Source organism: Anopheles merus, chromosome X (assembly GCF_017562075.2).
Source record: "Anopheles merus strain MAF chromosome X, AmerM5.1, whole genome shotgun sequence".
In the NCBI taxonomy this organism is placed as follows: Eukaryota; Metazoa; Arthropoda; class Insecta; order Diptera; family Culicidae; genus Anopheles; species Anopheles merus.
This window is the reverse complement of record NC_054081.1, coordinates 17,614,564-17,638,207: the sequence shown is the minus strand read 5'-3', so window position 1 is coordinate 17,638,207 and position 23,644 is coordinate 17,614,564. Positions and strand designations below refer to the sequence as shown.

The 23,644-nt window shown below is 44.4% G+C and overlaps 1 protein-coding gene and 2 long non-coding RNA genes across 6 annotated transcripts in view; 2 read left to right on the top strand and 1 right to left on the bottom strand.

Annotated features, from left to right (window-relative positions):
• Positions 1–16,984, top strand: part of LOC121590243 (uncharacterized protein DDB_G0290587) — a 105,323-nt gene extending 88,339 nt beyond the window's left edge. For all 4 annotated transcript variants that reach the window (XM_041909730.1, XM_041909737.1, XM_041909743.1 and 1 more), the window contains exons 4-6: positions 13,367–13,481; positions 14,302–14,462; positions 14,551–16,984. In XM_041909730.1, the coding sequence (XP_041765664.1) occupies positions 13,367–13,481; positions 14,302–14,462; positions 14,551–16,628 (2,354 nt within the window). In that variant the 3' untranslated portion in view covers positions 16,629–16,984. The remainder of the gene's footprint in view (positions 1–13,366; positions 13,482–14,301; positions 14,463–14,550) is intronic.
• On the top strand, positions 5,993–6,938 carry LOC121590273. Its single transcript, XR_006004400.1, has 2 exons — positions 5,993–6,066; positions 6,134–6,938. It is a non-coding gene; the product is annotated as an uncharacterized LOC121590273 (long non-coding RNA).
• On the bottom strand, positions 9,634–10,831 carry LOC121590268. The gene is made up of 3 exons (XR_006004399.1): positions 10,429–10,831; positions 10,173–10,331; positions 9,634–10,110 (listed from the first exon to the last, which is right to left on the bottom strand). It is a non-coding gene; the product is annotated as an uncharacterized LOC121590268 (long non-coding RNA).
• Positions 16,985–23,644: the final 6,660 nt, after the last annotated feature.

Sequence of the window (23,644 nt, the reverse complement as noted above, 5' to 3'; positions counted from 1 at the left end):
TGGAATAACCGCAACGGCTTTTCGTGCCATAGCTCCGTTGCGGGAACTTTTTGTCGAACGTAGTAGAGGCTACGATTTTAATGGTATTTAATTAAATTGAAAAATTCGTTACCCCAACGCGTGCATACTCTTGCTTTTCAAAGACATACGGTTTTGTATCATAGCTAGGGGAAGGTTGAAAAATTGCGTCAAAAAGAGGGTTGGAATGATTTTTTTGTATGTCCTACAGCAACGCTATGATAAATAGTATCCATATTTATCTAATTCTTAGATAGTGATTATGTAAGATTTTTGGAGAAAAAACATAGCAAGCTAACTAAAAAAACTTGCAATAGAATTCTTTTAATGATATATTTTTTAAAGCTCTTATTCTTAGCTCTTCGATAAATTCCACATGATGTGATGCGTTTGCAAGTGCGCTTTCCTCAAGTAGTAACGCCCTCAAGCTTCAGGAAAGTTGATTTCTGAGAGTTCCAAGTAGTTCATTAGACGAGTTGCCCATCATCATCGCTCATGCGGGATGGAATGATAAAGAATATAAGCAGCTCACCGCTACCCAGCCGAAGCTCACAAGCACAACTTTTAGTACAGACGGCACACGACGGTTAATATGCTGAGAATCTGCTGAGAGACGCAACTACCCGAGATGATTTGTTGTGCCAGGAGGAGCCGTGGTTGCAACGGACATCAGAATCTGTCTCAGAAGGGATCAAGCGAATGCGAATGGGAGAATGAACAACAACTATCTGCTTCTCGATGTAACACGTGGAAGCTGACATCTTCTGACCAGATGGGCGTTTATTTTCCCGAGCTTATTATTGTGTCGTCTTAGTTTGTCCAGTGGTTTCTAATAATGCTCCACTATGACTACGACGCACTAATAGTCCTCTTCTTCAAGGCTGCTATCAATGCATGGTGTACCCTTTTGTAAGGAGATAGAATTTGGCGCTTTTCGTTCTGCCAACGTTGAGCAATTTAATTAAGGCTTGCTTGAGAACTCTCAGTGGAATACAGCCGACATGCGTCGCACGACTGTGACCAGCGAGGATGTGTGTCTGTTCATCCCAATTAAAACAAGATGAAGTTTGATATCGCTTCTAATGTTGGAAGAGGAGGGAGAGGGGAGGGAGTGGGACAAAACGTGTACGCTGAAAATGATACGGTTAAACGATGTAATTTACATTTACAGCGCGGTGTTCGGTTTGTGCGTTTATTGCCTTCCGTCCTTCCACCAGCAACACCGAAACCCCCTGCCACCGAACCGGCTTCATTTATTTCGCATAATTTTGACAACGACAGTTGCCGGGCTTCTCAAGACAGATGAGCAAAAGGGCAGGTGGGGGCGGAAAGGATTCTTTGCGCGCGGTACCTTTCTGCCGGGCGTTCGATTTCCGGCACCAAGGTGGAACTGTTAGGGCAGGAGGACGACCGCGCTTAGACCCGCGTTTAGCCCGTGTGACCGTGTTGTAGTGCCAGCTGGTGCCTGCTCCGGAAGGGGACGAACCGGAAGTACTGGTCATGGGATGGGGGGGAGCAGTTTCAATATTGATCGAAACATTGAGCGACGAAACCTGTCCAGACCTCGTTGATTCCTGTGCGCGGCTGGGTGAAAGCGAGGCGAAGGTACAATATCGATTCCGCCACAACATCGGATCCAGCGGTGTAGAGAAGGTCGAGGTGGGAAGAGGAATTGTATAAATATTTAACGATCAAGTACCGTCTATTGCGAAGCCGGCATGCCTTACCGGGCGGTTACTGGGTATTTTTAAAACATTGAGATTTCTCCGCTGAAGGAGCGCTCGGCAAGGCTCTCAGCTCTTCCTAACCCCCATCCCTCCTCCCCGCAATCTGGACGGTTATCTAAGCTACACAATGCTTTCTCGCTCACGTTCTCTAGTGAGCGCAGGAGCACTAAGCAGCAACAGCAGCAGCGCAAAAAAAAGATAAAATAAATAAATCAAGCTTCTAAGCACTTGCCCACAGCAAAAATGCAGAGTTAAGAGTTTAATAGCTCCCCACTAAAAGGGAGAAGCGGGAGTTCAATGATTTGCAAACATTTCCAATCGATCGAACGGTGCATCGGAACGGGCCGGGCACGAATCCCTTCGAACATTCAATAGGTTTTTAGACCCATTTACTGTCGACACACTCACACAAAACGCAACTGATTGATTGATGGTATAAAAGGGTAAGGAAAAAAACGGCAACTGACCGGATTGCAGTAGCTATCATTTTGATGCTGTAGTTGCATTAAGCAAGGGCGTTTTTCGTATTTCCTGCCCCGGTGTCGCATCATAAACGCAGCAGTAGCTTGCTGGAAGGGTTTGGTGTTAAATAAATAAGTATCTACAGTTGCTGTAGTGTGTGAGTGTGCAGGTATTCACGGACGGGCCGATTTCCAAACGCAAATAACAGCGGTGCAGAAAACCCGCAAAATCGCTTTTAAAGTTTTAGGCGGGGTGTACTGGATTGAGCCATTGTCCGTGGTGGCACCGTTCGGTTTGCGCTGCATTGATTGTTATCGCTTCTTTTGCACCGGCAGTGTACACGGACAATCAGCATGTCCTTTGATGTTTATTTTTTTGTGCAGTGTGCGTGTGTGTGTGGATGTGTGGATCTCGCAAAGGCGCAATCACCGATGCAACGCAGGTTTTTTTGTTTGCGCCATTTCCGGACGAGTTTATCTGTTTCCTCGTTTGATTCGTTTGTGAAATTGCAACTCATCCTCATTGCCAGAGCGGTATAGCAAGAGTGAATGAAATAAAGAGAGATGGGGGGGGGGGGGTGGGAAGAGATAAAGAGAGGGAGAGAGAAAGATAGAGGGAAGGGGGTTTTGGCTAAAGGTTTACGTTTTCATTAGAGATCAAATCAATGTACCTGGATGTAGTTTTTTTATGTGCTTTAATGGCTGTTTCGATACATTTCACTCCCACTGGGTGAAGAAACCGCGCCTGTTTCTCACCTCACTGAACCGAGAGATATTAAATCAATTGATTGAATTTAAATTGGTCAATATTTGTTAGCTGCTGCTGCTTCGCTGGTGCCACAACCCGGGGTGGATGGACGGTGATTAAATTAATCACCCCTAAAGCAAAAACGAAAAGGGTAGCGTTGAATACCAGTAGTGATGGGAATAACCATCCTACAGCTTGAATTAAGGAATAGTGAATAGCAAATTGGCTAATAGTTGACACGGAAAAATAATTAACTCGTTGATTTTAACTCTTAAAATAGTTATTAAACTCACAAGAATAATAATCCGGTTTTCATCTAATGAATAAACACAAATTCTCAGATGAGAGGGTAACAATGAATCGAGACGGAATAAGAAAGAGTTATATAACACATTCAACTATCTGTGGGTGTTGTTGTTGGTTGGTGTGAAGTGTTATATAAATGAGGGTGATTAGGGGTTGGTCATATGATTCATTTCACGACCCGATTTCAAATCATGGGTCCAACAACGGGTGCGCTAGGTCGGAGTTGGAATCAAATCTGAGCCGCCGGAGCAACGAGTTCGAGTCGACCCGAATGATCAGTGGATCGCAGTTTCGGGTACAGTCGTCAAGACTTACAAGACTTACATTCGTTGCCGCTAAATGTTGACTCTAACTCTCCTATTTTAGTCTCAAAGGCACCAATTTTTGACAGCGTGTCACAAATTTTTGCCGCAAAGGCATCAATTTTTGTCTCAATTTAACGTAATTACTGAAACTGTGTGTCCTGAAATTATTGAAACCAAGTATAGTAGTGAACTATTTGATTGTGACAAATCAATCAAATTACATGGTTTTTGTATTGATAATGGGATTTTAAATTACAATTGGCAAAAATCTGCTCAAGTGCCTTAAAAAATCATCATGATTCCTACAATAGTCAAAAAATGATGTCTTACAGACAAAAATAGGTGCGTTAGAGTCAAAGTTGATGCGCACGGTCAAAAATGAATGCCTTAGAGGCACAAATTGATGCCAAAATTAGGTGTCAACGACTGTAGGAACATGCTCGTTGTGGGTTCATGCCTATAATGGGCCGTTCGCTCGAAGTAAAGACTGTCTATCCGGTTCCGAGGTATTGAATAAGTCTCGAAAGCCTTTATAGGCCAGCATGACCGCGTAGGACGTTACGCCAAATAGATGCAGGAAAGCATAAGTGACATGGTGGTCACCCATTGGACCCATTGGTGCAACGAGTTCGGATCAGGTTGGGCTACAGATAGTGTTACGAGTAACCGTGCCGACAAACCGCGTGTCCCTTATTATGGCATGCGGAATGTAAACAAGCTAAATGACAGGAGATAGGTTTAGACGTTTAGATAGGGTGACAAGATCGATCTTCGAATTTCGAACATTTCAGAAAGGGCAACGTTCGCTGCGTAACGCGATGGCGCAACGGCCATCGCGGAAAAAAAAGGGATAAATACACCGTGCGCAGAACAAACGGTCTCTTTAAAAGTTAGCGAACGATAGACCGCGTTTTTTAAAACTACTAAAATAAAAGCTTGTGAGTTTATAATCGGTCGATCCTTTTTAAATAAAGTAAAGTTTGTACGTTAATAAAACGGTCGTTATACCTTGTTCGCCGCCGTCGAGGAGCCGACGGAGTTGCAGTTGCAACATTTTTTAAAAAACGCGTTTGCGATTAATAACGCGCTGTTTTAGTGCCAATCGCCAAGGCATCGTCGCGAGTGAGAATAGAGAAGCCTGCAGAATGTCCCGTACGCCGATCTTTCATCAAGGAGAGCCTCTACTCGAAGGGCTGGAGCCGCTTCCCCCCTCCGTTGGAAGGCCAAGCAGTACTGGCAGATCCGGCAGAACCAGTGCAGATCCGTTGGCCAACTCTACTTCCAGGCCTACGGACACTGGACGGGCGTCATCGAGACCACCGTCGAGGGCATCAACAAACCCGCGAAACGACACCCTGAACGAATTGGTGAGGAGAGCCCGCGAAGCTAAACGCGAGCTAGCGGCAATCGAGCGCGAGATAGCAGACGTTGTTGTGGAAGCAACGTCTTCGATTGCTGAAAAGGAGCAGGAAATAGAGGAGTGGCTGCATACTACGGATCGTGTCGGAGAGCTGGACCAACGGCCACAGGAATTTAACATTCCCGCCACCGCTACTGGGCCGATGCGTTCGGATAACCATCTCCTACCTCCCTACGCCGTCGAAGTGCCGCCTGTGACATGTAGAAAACCGAACGTGCAATCTACCGCGATTGAAGAGGAACTTCATCGGATCGATAAGCAGTGCGAACAACAGCTGCTTGAAGAGAGACTGCTCGCGATCGAACGGTGTGAACGACGTCGTATGGCGGAGAAAAAACGCATACTGGAAGAATCATGCCGCCCTTCTACAAGCCCAATCGCGAGACCTGATGAAAGGCTAGCTAACCAGTACAGACCAGCCGTTAGCTTTGTGCCAGTGATACCAGAAAGGACAACACCACACCCCACAGCACATAGTTACTCTGCAAATTTTCCGCTATTTAACCAGAGTCAAGTGTCAGCGCGAAAATGTACGAGCCGTGAATTGCCTGTCTTCAGTGGTGACCCTAAGGAATGGATGGCATTCATTTCGAACTATGAACACTCTACGGCGATATGTGGCTACACAAATGATGAAAATATGCTGCGGCTGCAGGCGTCTTTGAAGGGAAAGGCTCGTGAAGCAGTTGCTAGTTGTCTGCTATATCCCGATAGTATCCCTGAAGCGATCGAGATTTTGAAGGAGTGCTACGGCCGTCCAGAACTAGTGGTGAACACACTGATGGCCAATATTCGCCGCATGCCGCCCCCGAAGGAAGACCGGTTCGACGCCTTAGTGGATTATGGTGTCGCTGTGAGGAACTTCTGTGCATCGATAACGGGATCTGGACTGCACAGCTATTTCGATGGTGGACCCCTGCTGGAGGAGCTGGTGGACAAGCTGCCGCCGAATATAAGGCTGAACTGGTACTATTACCAGAACCGCTGTACACATACCACGCTGGCAGTTTTCAACGAGTGGGTGAAGGAGCTTGTACGCGCAGCCAGTCGAGGTGTAAAGCATACCAGCGGTCGTAGGGAGGTGAAGCATGACAATAATATACGTCAGTACGACCGTAAGTACGCTCATCAGTGCATTCATTCCACAGGTCAGACAGCAGTAACAACATCACAACCAGTTACAACTGAGGGCAACAATTGGTGTTGCTCTGCGTGTGGGGATGGATGTCCTAACGTGTCCAACTGCAGCAGGTTCCTAGGCATGAGTGTGAGTTCGCGTTGGACAACTATAAAGCGTGCGTCACTGTGTAGAACGTGCCTCCGCAAGCACCCAGGTGCATGCCCTGTAACTACGTTGTGCGGAGTAAATGGGTGCGAACGCCGTCATCATCAGTTGTTACACTCGTCCGGTAGCAGCCAACTATTATCAGACATCCCGCCAGAATTGAGTCGAGTCAACACCAGCTGTAACGTGCATTCTGCTACTTCCGGAGGAGTTATGTTCAAGTATGTGCCGGTTACGTTATATGGGAATGGGAAGAAGGTTGATACTATCGCTATTTTAGATGACGGATCGTCGGCAACGTTTATGGAACATGACTTGCTGAGACAGCTAGGCATCAGTGGCAAGCATCGTCCATTATGCATATCGTGGACCGGTAACCAAAGCAGGGTTGAAGACGAGTCCGTAGAATTATCTGTTAAGATATCTGGCGTTGGGTCATCTTTCATATATGACATGAACACGGTCCATACAGTTCGTACCCTTGGCTTATGTGATCAATCAGTAGAACCGAGGCAATTAGCCACTCAGTATAGCCATTTGAGAGGTCTTCCACTACCATTATATCAAAATGCCTCGGCGAAGGTCCTAATTGGCATTGATAATTGCTTCTTGAGCCAAACCCTTAAAACGGTCGAAAGAGGGACAAACGAGCCGTCAGCATCAAAAACCCGACTTGGATGGGTAGTTTACGGGCCATGCTCAAGTAGCGCATCAGATTGTAACCGGTACGACGGAAATACATTTATGAACGTCCATATCTGCCCCTGCAATAAAAAAAAGACGATGAGATGGATCTGGCTCTAAAAGAATACTTCTCTTTAGAATCGCTAGGAGTATATCGACCAATGAAACAATTGCGCTCTGATGACGAAGAACATGCGCTTAAAATTCTTTCCTCGAATGTTCGGTTGGTAGATGGGCATTTCGAAGCGAGCCTTCTGTGGAAGTACGACACAATAAAACTTCCTGATAATAAAGCGATGGCTTTGAGGCGTCACGAATGTCTGGAGAGAAAACTGCGCCGTAACCCAGAACTGAATAAAGCCATGCACTCCAAAATTGCAGAGTACGAACAAAAGGGGTACATCAGAAAGCTTTCACCGATAGAACAAAGCAGCAAAAAGTCAAATGACTGGTTCCTACCGATTTTTCCTGTCACGAACCCGAACAAACCTGGCAAGATACGAGTAGTATTTGATGCTGCTGCAAAGGTGAATGGGGTCAGCCTAAACTCGTTTTTACTGACCGGACCGGATCAACTTGTAGGACTGCTCACGGTTCTTTATAAATTTCGGGAATATAAGGTAGCAGTGACCGGTGACATTCGAGAAATGTTTTTTCAAGTGCGGATGAACCCGCGAGACCAACGAAGTCAAATGTTTCTCTGGAATGATGGAGAAATTGGAAGCACTCCTCAACAATATGTGCTACAGGTTATGACGTTTGGTGCAGCATGTTCTCCAAGCACCGCGCACTATGTAAAAAATCTGAACGCAGAAAGATTTGAAGAACAATATCAAAGGGCAGTCGAATGCATCAAATATGAGCACTACGTTGATGACATGCTCTCTAGTATAGAAACTGAAGATGAAGCTATCCAATTAGCACAGGAAGTTTGCTTCATTCACTCACAAGGCGGATTTGAGATCCGTAATTGGTTGTCCAATTCATCAAAGGTTAAAGCTGCAATGAACCGGGTTGAGCCTGGAGCAGAAGCACCCGTCGAAGTTGAACTTGCGACAGAGAAAGTACTCGGCATGTGGTGGAACACGGAGACGGATGTGTTCACGTTTAAAATCTCTCCACGATATGAGCCGCATACATTACTACAAGGACGAGTACCTACAAAGAGAGAGATTTTGAAAATACTCATGTCTATATATGATCCTCTGGGGCTAATTGGTCACCTTCTCATGTACCTGAAGATCCTGCTGCAAGAAGTGTGGCGCGCAAAGACTCAATGGGATGAAGAAATTTCTGGTAGTTTGCTTGTGAAATGGCAAACATGGGTATCCGTTCTGCCTAGTTTACAATTTGTGAGCATACCGAGGTGTTACCGGCAGGCCACGCATTTAAATCAATGTCACATAGAACTTCACATCTTCTGCGACGCCAGTGAGAACGGGATGGCCGCTGTAGCCTACTTTAGATTCGAAAGAGACGGGCTGATAGAATGTGCATTGGTGGGCTCAAAAACTAAAGTTGCACCGATATCCTTCACATCCATACCAAGGTTAGAGCTTCAAGCGGCAGTCATAGGAACACGATTGGCCCAAACAATAAAAAGCTCGCATCGTCTGCAAATCACTCGTGAAGTGTATTGGACGGATTCACGAACCGTCATTAGCTGGATTAATGCAGATCACCGAAAGTATAGCCAATTCGTTGCCGTACGCATCAGCGAAATTGTGGAAACCTCTAATGCTGTAGATTGGAACTGGGTGTCCACGAAAATGAACGTAGCCGATGAAGGGACAAAATGGCAAAAGGTTCCGGAACTCGGGCCCACCAGCAGATGGTTCCGCGGTCCCGATTTCCTATGGAAATCGACCAGTGAGTGGCCAAAAAGGAAATGGAACCGGGTGCAACGGACGAAGAAATACGCCACAAATTACTGCACCACTCGATGTATATGCCACTATTAGAGTTCACTCGTTTTTCTAAGTGGCAGCGACTGCTACGAGCAGTTGCATACGTATACCGCTTCATAACAAATTGTCGAAAGGGTAAACTAAAACAACGAGGAGAGCTTACGCAGGATGAACTGGTACAAGCTGAAAATGCAATCTATCGACAAGCTCAGAGAGACGAATATGCGGATGAAATCGGGATGTTAAGCGATATCGAGCTACAATGTCAGCCTTGGAAAAAGCCACTCAAAAAGACTAGCCCGCTATACCAACTGAGCCCTTTCATCGATGAACACAAAGTCCTGCGAATGAAGGGAAGAATCGAGAAATGCATGTGGGTTGGCGATGACACCAAACGACCGGTGATAATTCCAAATAACCACTATGCCACCGAACTAATAATCAGTTGGTATCACGAGAAATATCGGCACGCGAACCATCAAACAGCACTCAATGAAATTCGACTTAAATATCACGTTCCGAAGCTCAAGAGCACTTATAGCCGAGTAAGACGCTGTTGTCAATACTGCAAGGTATATAAAACCGCTCCACAAAATCCTGCTATGGGAGACCTCCCGTACCAACGGCTAGCTGCCTACCAGCATCCATTTTCTTACACCGGGATCGACTACTTCGGACCGATGATAGTAGCAGTCGGAAGAAGAACCGAAAAACGCTGGGGGGTGATTTTCACCTGCCTCACTACCAGAGGAATACACATCGAGGTTGCGCATAGTCTTTCTACAGACTCGTGTATTTTCGCGATCCGCAATTTCACCGCTAGAAAGGGACTGCCACTGGAGTTCGTTAGTGATAGAGGCACCAATTTTGTAGGCGCATCTCGTGAACTGAAGGAAGCTGCTGCACTGATTGATGTGGACCGGTTGATGGCAGAGTTTGTGCAACCCGGGACAAAGTGGGTTTTTAACCCACCTGCAGCACCGCATTTTGGTGGGTCATGGGAGAGATTGATCCAATCAATAAAAAAGACGCTTGCCTCCTTTGACCTTCCTCATCACCCCACCGATGAGCTATTACGGGCTAGGTTGAGTGAAGTGGAGCTGATTGTTAACTCACGACCCCTGACAGAAATTCCACTCGAAGATGAAGCTGAATCTCCCTTAACGCCAAATCATTTCATTTTAGGCAGTTCGAACGGAAGCAAGCCTCCGCTACCCTTTGACGATTCCACTCCGTCCGTGCGTAAATCCTGGAAATCAGCACAACAGTTTGCAGACATGTTTTGGAAGAGATGGGTAATCGAGTACCTACCAACACTAACGAAGCGATCGAGATGGTACAAGCAGACGAAACCATTAGATGAAGGCGACTTGGTATTGGTTGCGGATGGAAACAACCCGCGGAACTGCTGGCCTAGGGGACGAATTGTAAAGGTGTATCGAGCTGCTGACAATCAAGTGCGGCGCGTAACTATACAGACAAATAGTGGTTTGTTAGATAGACCGGCAGTAAATGTTGCTATATTGGAGGTCGGCACAACGAAGCTAAGTCGCTGAGAGCGACTTACCGGGGGGGAGAATGTTACGAGTAACCGTGCCGACAAACCGCGTGTCCCTTATTATGGCATGCGGAATGTAAACAAGCTAAATGACAGGAGATAGGTTTAGACGTTTAGATAGGGTGACAAGATCGATCTTCGAATTTCGAACATTTCAGAAAGGGCAACGTTCGCTGCGTAACGCGATGGCGCAACGGCCATCGCGGAAAAAAAGGGATAAATACACCGTGCGCAGAACAAACGGTCTCTTTAAAAGTTAGCGAACGATAGACCGCGTTTTTTAAAACTACTAAAATAAAAGCTTGTGAGTTTATAATCGGTCGATCCTTTTTTAAATAAAGTAAAGTTTGTACGTTAATAAAACGGTCGTTATACCTTGTTCGCCGCCGTCGAGGAGCCGACGGAGTTGCAGTTGCAACAGATAGGTTCAGATCGACTCATGGGTGCCACTCAGCGACTCCGGCCCGTTGGTGACGCGAGTTCGGGTCTTGAACCTACTTTGGCGCACTATCTGCACCAACGGGTTGGAATAGCTTATGATTTATTGCACCTGCGGATCCAACTTGCACCTTACGAGTCGATCCGAACAACTCCAGGTCGCTTATGGTTGGCACGCGGTAGATGCAAGTCGACCCGCACATCACTAATGAAGGTGTAGCGTTCGGTAAATTTATTTAACTCATTAATTATTCAATTAACTTTGAGCGAATTAGGAATTAAGGTGTATCAAAAGATGGAAATTTATCTTCCGAAAGAAAAATAACTCTTATAAATACTTATACATTATATAACTGTGACTTGATAACCTTCTAGAACATTCATTCATGCTCCGAAGGCTTATTTCACATAGGAATGATAGTAGTGAATGAGTTATAAGACGGGATGAAGAAATAAATCGTAAACGAGTATTCTTGACAAATGCAAAACGCGTTCATAGAAAATATGTCACTCGCTCACTTATTTTTACTCAGCAAGCACATCACTAGGATGCTCACGGAAGCACTTGATTTTGCTGTCGGCTTGATACTTCAGCATACGGTCCCAAACTACTGAATCTGGTGGTAATTTAATATTTCGATTGTTTATGATCCTTCGCACACTATTTTCCACATGCCTAATTGACGCATTATCATGATCCAACACGTCGCAACAAACAAAAGCATATAGGGTGATCTCGTTTTTTGTAAGTAATATTGTGTCCACCATTCCCACTAGTGCTTTTGATGGCATACATTTAGCAGGTCACCATTATCATTTCCATCATGCGTCCAATCAACGCCCCAGGATGCTGAATTGATTTGCATAATCACTACAAATTGGATATTATCCAGGATTAAACGGTACGTTGCTCTGGCTACAGCTGGAGGGTGTGTTTTTTTGTGTGCTCTTGGAAAGCAAAAAAACACATACACAAACGCGCACGGAATATATTTAGTATCAAATTTCAGTGACCAAACGATAACATTTTTATTTTCTCATTAAAAATGAAAAAAAGAGGAACAAAAGAAAAAAACATTTTCCAATTGGCCATCGTACGTACATCAATCAGTGTTCGTAAAGGGATCGCGAGCTTCGAGTGCGCTTTGATTTGAAATGCTTGATCAAAGGAAATCCCATTTGTAGAAGACCTAAAAACTCAAACGCACACACGCGCATCAACAACCGTAATAGCCAAAAATGCTGGCCTCCATTTTATGGGAAAGGGATGGTAAAACAAGTAGCGTGCGATGTCCTGTGCACCGGACGCGCTGCGGTACGATAATTATAGATTTTAATTACCTTCCATCATTAATTAGTTCTCGGCTAGGCGCGCGTGGTTGCGGTCTTATCGGCTTATTTTCGAGCGTTGGGTCACCCATCCCACGCCAACGATGCTGCAATATCCTATTCTGGAATAGTTTCGGTTGAGTCAATGGCAACAGCACTGTAGGGTAAGCTACTGATGCTAGCTGGAATTCGGTAGGAAAGCGGACCCGAACACATAAAGAATACCTGGATGCACATTGTGATACGACTACCTGGATGGTGACAATAGATTGAAAGGGTGTAGCCAAACTAGTGTGGGTTGCTTCTATGACAAGCTTCCTAATACTTTCGTATCCATTGTCCAACTGGTCCAGTTGCCAGTTCTAGTGCTGTACAAATATTTAAGTACGTTTAACAGATCTTCCATAAAAATCCAAAAGCTGCTCTTCAGAATCCAAAATGCCTGAGGCAAAGATGGCACACGAAAGGATTGTCTCAAGTTTAGCTATCTGTGATCTAATCGACCGTTTGTCTGTCCAGGAATGCTGGAAAACTCGGTTGTTTAAACGTTGTTCAGGAAAACAGCTTCAAAATTGAAACGGTTAAAATCCAAACAGCTTCGTAGACCATGACGTATCGCTCTGCTCGCGCTATCAAATCAACGACGTATCGTTCTGCTCGTGTTACCAAAGTCAATCAAGCTTAATCGTCTTGCTAATAGGCTGAGCAAAAAAATATATCTATCTTGGTAAGGAGATGAATAGGCGTGTCGGGCATAGTAGGCGTTATGGAAATGCTAGATGCCGCTCGTGCGACACGCTATCAGCCGAGGTAATGAATATTGCCTATCAAATGCTTGTGGAGATACTTCCATGTTGCTGAAACGGGATGAAGATTTATGACACATTATCCCTCGTTTTAAATTTAATAAGTGAAAAAAGGAAGGATTTATTTCTAAGCCAATCTTACCGAAAATGCGGCCTGCGGAAATGGGGTTTAAGTGATTTGTAATCGTTGGGTGTCCTTTGGTTTGTCAGTGGTAGTCGACGATATGAATGATATAAATGAATAACTGCCTCCATTGGACATTTAAATGAAATGGCAATTTAGTTTGAATGAGGAATCGCATTAATCAATTAAGCCTAAGAAAAGTGGTTTAATGTCACGATATTTTTTTCTTTTCTCCTTTTTTGTTCGACAGTGGACAATGGTGTACAATTCGATGCGACGCGGGCCTTCCTGAAGGAGCTGGATGTCACCAGCGCAGTATGGATCGGACTGATGCGTCCCGAAAACTCGGCCCGCTTCACCTGGACGTAAGTTGCAACTCGTTTGCCTAATGGAAACTGAAGATCCGGCCCGGAGCAAAACACTCTCTGTCCTGAATTTTACACAAGTGTTTCGCCATCACCCTGCGGCCTGCTGTGGCCAGTTACGCGTAAAGCGGGAGTAGCTATGACAAAAGTTTGCCGTTTACCCTAAACGCTCTGTTTGTTCCGCATTTACCCCAGTCCGGAAGGCACCAGGAACCTGATGCTATCCTTCAAATATAAAAAAGGATCTGGTTTGGATTTTTCCGAAATTCCCTAACCCCCTTTTTTCAAAGTCAACTCTGGGCAGGGTATTCCATGGCCAGCATGCAAAGCATGAGGTACATATTCTTCCAGTAGACTTCCCAGATCCAGGCCCGGAGACCCGTCGGACTGTTGTCCTTTTCCGTATTTGTTGTGTCAACATTTGCACGGCAAAACCAGCAAAGTTAAACGCAGCTAGTGGTAGGAGAGGACCTTTCGGTGTTTTGGGAGGGTTTGAGTGTTTTTGTGCTCTACTAGGCGATGTCGGATGCAGGGGTCTCCTGTTGTCTGTAGGACATCCCGGGTAACTTTGCTCGAGCCTTTCTGGGGAGAGAAACGTGAGTTGAAACTGGAACTTCACGTTCGCCCAAACGAGCGGCTGCTTTGTTTTGCTTACAACTGTTACCTTTTTCTAACCTACTCTTCCAAAGTGCCTTGTGTTAGGTGGTTCTACAATTTTGGGAGGGGTTTAAAATGCGACCCACTGCGGTAGACCTCCAGAAGGCAGACTTTAGTGGGGCTACAAGATACGTTCTATAAAATATTCCTTTCCTTCGCGCAGGAGCTCCAAGGCACTGGATCCATCGAGCGGATATTGGGCGGAGGCAATTCCAGCCATGGAGCAGCCCCTGTGCGCGGTGGTGGACCCAGTGCGTGACTTCCGCTGGCATGCGCTCCGTTGCGGTGGTCCGGAAACGGCCGCTTTCCTGTGTGAACTACCGGGTAAGACATTGGAGGTTGTTGACCCTGAGCTGTACCTTCCAGCGATAATGTCATGTAATGTGTGTTTTGTTTCCTCTCTTCCGCGCAGTTCCAACGTGGGCGGTGGACTGTACTGTCACATCAATTCCATCGCTGACTGTGCAGTACATGTCGGATAGCGGTACCGTGCAGCTGTCACGGGACTGTGGCGAATCAGGCACGAAACACATCTCCTGCCAGGGGAAACAGGACCGGGACAGCATTATCGAGCAACTGCAGTGTAGCGATGAGGAGGACCTGGCGTCGGTGCTCGCGACCGAGAACAACAACCAGCTGCCGGGTGTTGAAAGTGCGGCCACGGCAAGCTCAACGCGCCGCCCGCAACAGCAGCCTATACTGGAGCATGATATACTGACGGTAGTGTCGAGCAACGACGAGGAAAGCAACAACAAGATCGAGGTCAACCCGAATCAAATCGAGGACACGGTAAAGAACGTGATCAACAAGTTTAACCTGCAGGACCTGATGCGCAGCGAGCAAGCGGCCGCCTTGCACAGCGAAGAGGTGGACGGTCGCGGTGCTGAGAGTGCGCGTAAGTCAGGCTACGCCAAAAAGTACTCACCTTTGTATGAGAAGAAGAACCATTACGCGAAGAAGAACGTCAACGGAGCGGAACGGAACGAGAGCGCCGATGAGGAGGATGAGGATGAAGACGAACCGATGCTTGGAGATCAACCGCTGCCGGACGAGACAGAGACGCAACCGATCGACATCATCCAGCAAGCGGTGAAACCGACATCGGACGGAGACTATGCTGACTCGGCAGTGGTGAGCGGCGGAGTAAAAATAGGAAATGAGGAGTCGGCGGGAGACGTTGGTGTGACGACACCGGAAACAGGCACCACGCCCGATTCACGCTTGCGACGTGGAACCGATTCGGACCGGGAGGAAGATACGGCGACTAAGACGACGGAACCAGTTTCAAGCAGCAGTACTGCATCTGGCGTTGCCGAAGTAACGACAACGACGTCGACCACTGCTCCAACTGCAGTGCCTTCTCTGTCACCGACAGTTACTAGCACACCGGCGGCACTGCTAACTACCCGCACTACGGCTGCCAGTCACATCCTGCCAACGACACCGAAGAAGGAAGTTATTACTGGGGACCACTTCATTCCTCCAATGCTGCTCGTCAAGGCCCGGTTCATCTCTGCTCGGCCACAAACCGAGGCACCCCCGACGACGGTACTGCCAACCGCATCCTCCACCAGCCTGCCAGTGGATCTGGATGTATCTGACCCAACAGTAACCGGGCTTGCCACGTCGGAATTGTCGCTCACGGAGGATGAAACGAAGCTGGAACCATCCCCATCGTCGGCTTCAATTGCAACTGAAAGCGCCGCAGAGACAACGCCCATTGCTTCTACAGACGCACATCACGTTGTTCAGGTTGTATTTGAACCGAGTGAATCGGGACGTTCCGAATCGGCCGGATCGCTCACCATAACTACCCGGCCGTTCTCAGCGGTGGACACAACATCTGCACCGCTGGCGGCGGATCCTTCTCCACCTCAGTCCGCTGCGTTAGTGGCCACCATACAGTTAACGCAGTATTCGGACTCCATCACCACTACGGCCGCTCCAGAGCTGGATACAATTGTGCACTCTTCAGCAGCTCCGAAAATGTCGTTTACTTCGAGTACGGAAGATTTAGACATCACAACCGTCGCCCCAGAAGCAGTGGAAGCAAATGTGAGCAGTAAAACCAATCCCTCTGTATCGTCTCCAGCAACCGTTGCTCTATCTACGATGATATCCACGCCCGAGCAGGAAATTTTCTCAAGCTCGAGCGATCCAAATACAACACCGGGAGTGGAAGACAGCTCATCGCACGATGTGACAACGGCGATGCCATCCACTAGTTCGAAGCTTGAACCTTCAGAACGGCCTGCTGGAGAGGCTTCGGGAGTGAAGCAGCAGATGGATGGGGCAGATGACCACCACAACGACCGTACGCACAAGGAGCATGAAGAGGACGAAGACGAGCACGACGAGCACTCGGAGCTGCACAATAGCTTCTCCAACGTGGAAAATTATCAGCCCTACAAACCGAACCGTCACCGTGCGCTAACCAAGCCTGAGGTGCACAACAACCATGGGGTGTACATTAAGAAAATTCTTGGCTAAATATACCACTGCTGGTAGCGGGTTCGTCACCCTCCGCATATCTGCTTGGTATGTGACTACTGGTTTGTTTTAAAAACGGTCTTCAAGAGAGTGCATAGAGGCATCAGTGTCCCAGAGAATATAGTAAGGCCAAGTCGAACAGGACTGCTGATTGAGTATGTAAGTGGGCGAGGTTCAAGCAGTGAATATCTCAAATTGCAGACGAGTACGTAAGGATCTCTTGGATCGTTCCCCAACCTCCTAGTGCTGTCTCCTGGGTTATCTTCCTTCGGACAAATGTTTGCCAAATATCAATAATGTTTGCCTAAAGGCGCAGTTCCGTTACCGCACCAGATTGATTAACTCCATCTCTAACACAGACACAAACAAACACAAGATTGGTAATAGATCAATGTCAAGCATAAACGTAGTCGTAGTTTGATAACTAGTAATAGAAACTGAGTAGATGCAGGAGGCAACACCTACCGACAACCAAGATTGCAAAGGCATAAAGAGCATTCAGCAAAATTGGACCTCATTTCCAAATGCAACAACTCTATGCTATAGCCTAATGAGTAAAAGGTCCATCTCATCTGCAGACGAGCATTGCGGGCAGTTTCATACCATTGCTGTGTTAAATTAAGAAAGTTTGAACGTTGCAAATTTGTATTTAGTGTTTACAAACCGAGAGGCACGAAAAGTAAATACCGATTTTGGACAGCAGAAGCTACTAAACAACCTCTTCACACAGTCGTTCGGTTCGTCCAGAAGCGGTCTGCAGTTCAGGGTGCAATTCCATGTTTCACGAAAGAATAAGCAAGAGGGTTTAATAATGGTGTTTTAAGATTAAGCTACAACATTACACGAAACAAACACGATCGCTGGATAGAAAAAGTAATGATAAGCGGCGACAGCCGACCGTGGGCAAATTTATTAATGCGATCTGGTGAGTTTCGTTCCGAACAGGAACATCCAGGTGCCGCTTTAGCACGACTATAAAGCAGGCGTGACTCAATTCGCAATGTTTATGATAGAACGACAGTATGGATTTAAATTACTATACTGAAACACTATCAATTTATGTTTACAAGCCCTGCTGGTGGAATCATCTTCTTAGGGATAAATTCATATCCCATCACCGAACTGTATTGAGATATCAAATAGATCCTTCCATACCAACACTTACATAGCGGAAATAGAACAAAATCATATTAGCAGCGCAGGACTGTTCTATGCAGCCTCCCATTGAACACCTTCGATCCCACACACATACACACGCATACACACTCACACAAACAAACACATACACATTATTTTTCGCATCAAACACACACAGTTTGTCCAGATCGCAGTTTATGAAGCAAAATAAACAGTAATAGCTAGTTTCGTGCAGTTTGAACTATGCTAACAGAGACAATTTTATTACAAATAAAATTTTAAACTCAAAACAAACGAGTGCAGTAGTTTTGATGTTATCCGAATTTCGTGGTTTTATTAGGTTTAGGGAAGTCAGGTCAATAAAATGAGAACCATAAACCAGTTTTTCGCCTGGAAATGTGTATAAATAGAAATAATAAGCTCAATTAATTATATCAGTTTTTCTTGGTAAAGTTGTAAATCTCTTCGTAACCGGAAAAAAACTTTGACAAATTACTATAACATTACCCGAGTGCTTCAAATACCTTAAACGGCTACGAAACATGGTTTAATCAGTGCTCTCCAAACTTTTTTGGATCACGGGCCACTTAGTCATTTTAAATCTATTCCTTAGCTATTTTATATGCCACGGCCCGTATACATATGAGTTATAAAGTCTTTCTTTAAAAACAATCAATTCTTTCGCGAACTACGTCTGGACTAGTGATGTGTAAATTTAACAAAAATCCGGAATCGCTTCCGAATGACTCCGCCAAAATCGGAAGCGATTCCGGAAGGTAGGTGCAAAATTTCAAACTCGGAGCCGTCCGGAACCGTCCGGAGCCGCTAGTCGGCAACTGAAGCCGGTCGGAGCCGTCGGAGCCGTTTAGAGCCGTCCGGAGCCATCGGAACCGTTGGAGCCGTTGGAGCTGTCGGATCCGTCGTAGCCGACAGAGGCGGTTGGAGCCGTCGAAGTCGTTCAGACTTCAGGCTGTTACAACGACTCCAACGGCTCCAACTGGCTCCGTCGGCCACGACGGATCCGACAGCTCCAACTGTTCCGACTGCTCCTTCTGGCTCTGGGCGGCTCCGACGGCTCCGGACGGCTCCGACCGACTAGCGGCTCCAGATGGCTACGGACAGCTTCGACGGCTCCAACGGTTCCGACGGCTCCGGAAGGCTCCGGACGGATCCGGACGGCTCCAACAGCTTCGGACGGCTCCAAGCGGATTCGACGGTTTGAATTTGTCGGAATCGGAGCTGGAGTAGCAATGTTCGGAAGCGATTCCGAGCAGTGGCTCTGATTTCGATGACCCATCACTAGTCTGTACCACGCTGGCAACTGGCTGTACATTTTGTATGGGAAGTTATATTTTTTTCGTTTTGATACATCATTAATTTTTATTATGTTGAGAATTAAAGTTTGTTATTTACATTATTGTTGTTGTTGTACAGTCTTTCCTGGAGTTACGCGAATAATGCCTTCCGAAGACATTCGCGCGACTCGGATTTTCGCGTAGCGCAATTTGGGGCAAGTGTGCCACCTTAAGCATTTCATGTTATAACTCATTAAAACCCGTTTATCAAAAACCGATATATATCTCATGACCATTTCACACCAAATTTTTGACTTATACCTGAGTTTCCGTGGATATAAGTGCAAACAAAATTGTGACGTTTTTTAAAAAGAGTCGAAAAAAACGTGATTTTTTGACTATCGGGCAAGAGTGCCACTCGTATGGGACAAGACGGTCACAAGGGTAAAATAATTGAATTTCTTGGATAATTGAATTTTTAGGTAGTGTACGTGTTCCTACATGTCTTGTGTCACCAATATACCCTTTTTGCCCAGAAAGTGTACTGCAATATCCCAAATAGCCAAAATTGCTAAAGCAGCCAATTTTGGCAAGCTAAATATCGCTGCTTGAATACGCCTTTTGCAGTAGATAAACAGCATCAAAGTTCCAGGTGGTCCTTCTAAATAGCGCCTAAGTAGCTTCCTTATGCTACGGTGCCGGGGATTATTTTTCTTTGTGTTTTATTTTCAATCAAGCGGCATCGATGAAATAAACAACAGGAATGTTTTGTTTGTGTACATGTGTATATTTTTAAATCCTTAATATTCATAAATTACACGAAATGTATCACAGTCGGCTGTTCAATCACAAGCACTTCCCTCAAAATCCCTTCTTCAAAGAACTAATCTAACTTTAGCAGCAGCAACGAGATGATTGCCGGCACCAGTCTTTGACACTTAGACAAGGGCCACCTCGTACCGATATCATGCATTAATAAGCTATAAAGTTCCATCAAGTTCGATATGCTTTCTTAACAAGCCTTTAAGTTCCATCGTGAACTATACACATCAAATTAGCTATAAAGTACGAACTGGCTTTTAGGGCAGTGAAGCTATGACACTTTCATTTTTTTTATATGGATATTTGATTTTCCAGTCGTTTCAGCTTCATCTGGATCTGGAGCTTCCCAAGCTCCCGACCAAGCTGGTTTTCGCTGGTCTTTTCGGGTGTAATTCGTTAACGAATTATCCCCGAAAAGACCAACGAAATACAGATCATTTTCGGGGATAGTGAATACACGTAAAAGATGAACCCATGCAAAAAAGAGCTAAAAATAGAAATGAACATTCGGAATCACTCCCTCCACTCATGTTCCAATTCTTGCTCATGCTTCATCCCAAATAGCCAGCTCGTACTTTATAGCTGATTTAGGGCTGTTTAACGAAAAATCGTTCCGATGTCGTACTTTGTGGCTAATTAAGAGATAGACGGTACTTTGCGGAACTATGGAGCTTTTTAACAGGCACATGGTACTCTTTGGAACTTTGCGGCTGATTAGCACTATGTGTAGGGTTCATGATAGAACTTTAAGGCTTGTTAAGAGTGTGTATCGAACTTGGTGGAACTTTATAGCTTTTTAATGCATGGCATCGGTACAAGGTGGATCTTGTCAAAGTGTCAAAGAGAGACGCCGTCAATCATCTCATTGCTGCTGTACAAGTTAGATAAGTTAATTAAAGAATGAATATTGAGTGAAGTGATTGTGAATTATCAGTAAATTGTGTAAAATTTTGTGTAATTCATCAATACAAAAGTTTTAAAAATATACATATGTGTTTAAACGAAACAAATCTTGTTGTTTATTTCATCGATGACGCTTGCTTGAAAATAAAACACACAGAAAAATAATCCCTGGAATCGTGGCATAAGGAAGCTGCTTGGGCGCTGTTTTAAAGACCCACATAGAACTTTGATGCTGTTTATCTACTGCAAAAGGCGAATTAGAGCAGCGATCTTTAGCGTGCCAAAATGAGCTGCTTAAGCAATTCTGGCTATTTGGGGTACTGATACTAAATGAATTAAAAGAAATAAATAAAACAATAAAAATAACAGATTAACTATTAACCCTGTCACTGGCAACCAAAAATACATCATATTCCAGGTAACCGGGCTACCCGGGTAGCCAGCGACTTTGGAGGCTTATACCCAAATAGCCAGAATTGCTTAAGCAGCTCATTTTGGCACGCTAAAGATCGCTGCTCTAATTCGCCTTTTGCAGTAGATAAACAGCATCAAAGTTCTATGTGGGTCTTTCAAACAGCGCCTAAGCAGCTTCCTTATGCCACGATGCCAGGGATTATTTTTCTTTGTGTTTTATTTTCAAGCAAGCGTCATCGATGAAATAAACAACAAGATTTGTTTCGTTTAAACACATGTGTATATTTTTAAATCTTTTGTATTGATGAATTACATAAAATTTCACACAATTTACTGATAATTCACAATCACTTCACTCAATATTCATTCTTCAATTAACGAATCTAACTTGTGCAGCAGCAATGAGATTATTGCCGGCGTCCGTCTTTGACACTTTGACAAGAGCCATCTCGTACCGATGTCATGCATTAAAAAGCTATAAAGTTCCACCAAGTTCGGTACGCTTTCTTAACAAGCCTTCAAGTTCCATCATGAACCCTACACATAGTGCTAATCAGCCGCAAAGTTCCAAAAAGTACCATGTGCCTGTTAAAAAGCTCCTTAGTTTCGCAAAGTACCGTCTATCTCTTAATCAGCCACAAAGTACGACATCGGAACGATTTTTCGTTAAACAGCCCTAAATCAGCTATAAAGTACGAGCTGGCTATTTGGGATAACTTTTGAATGCGTAATCCAATATTGGTACAATATTCTGATGAAAATTAAACAAACTAATGCAGTTTCTATAACTGTTCATAGATTGGTTCAACTCGCTACCGTTTTTTATTTATAGTTTTTCAAAGTTGACAGGATTTTTTTGAAAATAATTACAAAATGTGAAAAATATTTTTTTCAGTTCTTTACAAAATTTTCACAGCAAAATGGCTCCAAAAGCTTTGAGAACTGTATGTTACACGTATTGTATAAATTTTTCAGAATTTTTCTATGAGCGATAAAAAAGATAAAGGAATTTTGATTTGAATAAAAACCGTTACAATACAGTGGGCATAATAATTATATAAAATGCACATCTGCGACAAATGCAAAAACTTGATAAAATGGTCTCTATTGGTAAGTTATGTTGATAATATATTGTGAAGACACTGAAATAAAACTATTAGTGTGAAGTTTATTTGATGTTGGTGTCTTTCTACCAGCAAGGGTCATAATGGAACGGTTTTTATTCAAATCAAAACTCCTTTATCTTTTTTATGGCTCATAGAAAAATTCTGCAAAATTTATACAATACGTGTAACATACAGTTCTCAAAGCTTTTGGAGCCATTTTGCTGTGAAAACTTTGTTAAGTACTGAAAAAAAAAATATTTTTCACATTTTGTAATTATTTTCAAAAAAATCCTGCCAACTTTGAAAAGCTATAACTAAAAAAACGGTAGCGAGTTGAACCAACCCAAATAGCCAGAATTGCTTAAGCAGCTCATTTTGGCACGCTAAAGATCGCTGCTCTAATTCGCCTTTTGCAGTAGATAAACAGCATCAAAGTTCTATGTGGGTCTTTAAAACAGCGCCTAAGCAGCTTCCTTATGTCACGATGCCAGGGATTATTTTTCTTTGTGTTTTATTTTCAAGCAAGCGTCATCGATGAAATAAACAACAAGAGTTGTTTCGTTTAAACACATATGTATATTTTTAAAACTTTTGTATTGACGAATTACACAAAATTATACACAATTTACTGATAATTCACAATCACTTCACTCAATATTCCTTCTTTAATTAACTTATCTAACTTGTACAGCAGCAATGAGATGATTGACGGCGTCTCTCTTTGACACTTTGACAAGATCCACCTTGTACCGATGCCATGCATTAAAAAGCTATAAAGTTCCACCAAGTTCGATACACACTCTTAACAAGCCTTAAAGTTCTATCATGAACCCTACACATAGTGCTAATCAGCCGCAAAGTTCCAAAGAGTACCATGTGCCTGTTAAAAAGCTCCATAGTTCCGCAAAGTACCGTCTATCTCTTAATCAGCCACAAAGTACGACATCGGAACGATTTTTCGTTAAACAGCCCTAAATCAGCTATAAAGTACAAGCTGGCTATTTGGGAATCTATGCACAGTTATAGAAACTGCATTAGTTTGTTTAATTTTCATCAGAATATTGCATCAATATTGGATTACGCATTCAAAAGTTATAAGCTTCCAAAGTTGCTGGCTACCCGGGTAGGCCGGTTGCCTGGAATAGGGGTATTGAAAAATTTAATTCTAAAAAACTGGTTAATTATACTCAAAAAATTCTACGAAAAATTCCAGTGAAAGATCCCAAATAGCCAGCTCGTACTTTATAGCTGATTTAGGGTTGTTTAACGAAAAATCGGTCCGATGTCGTACTTTGTGGCTGATTAAGAGATAGACGGTACTTTGCGGAACTATGGAGCT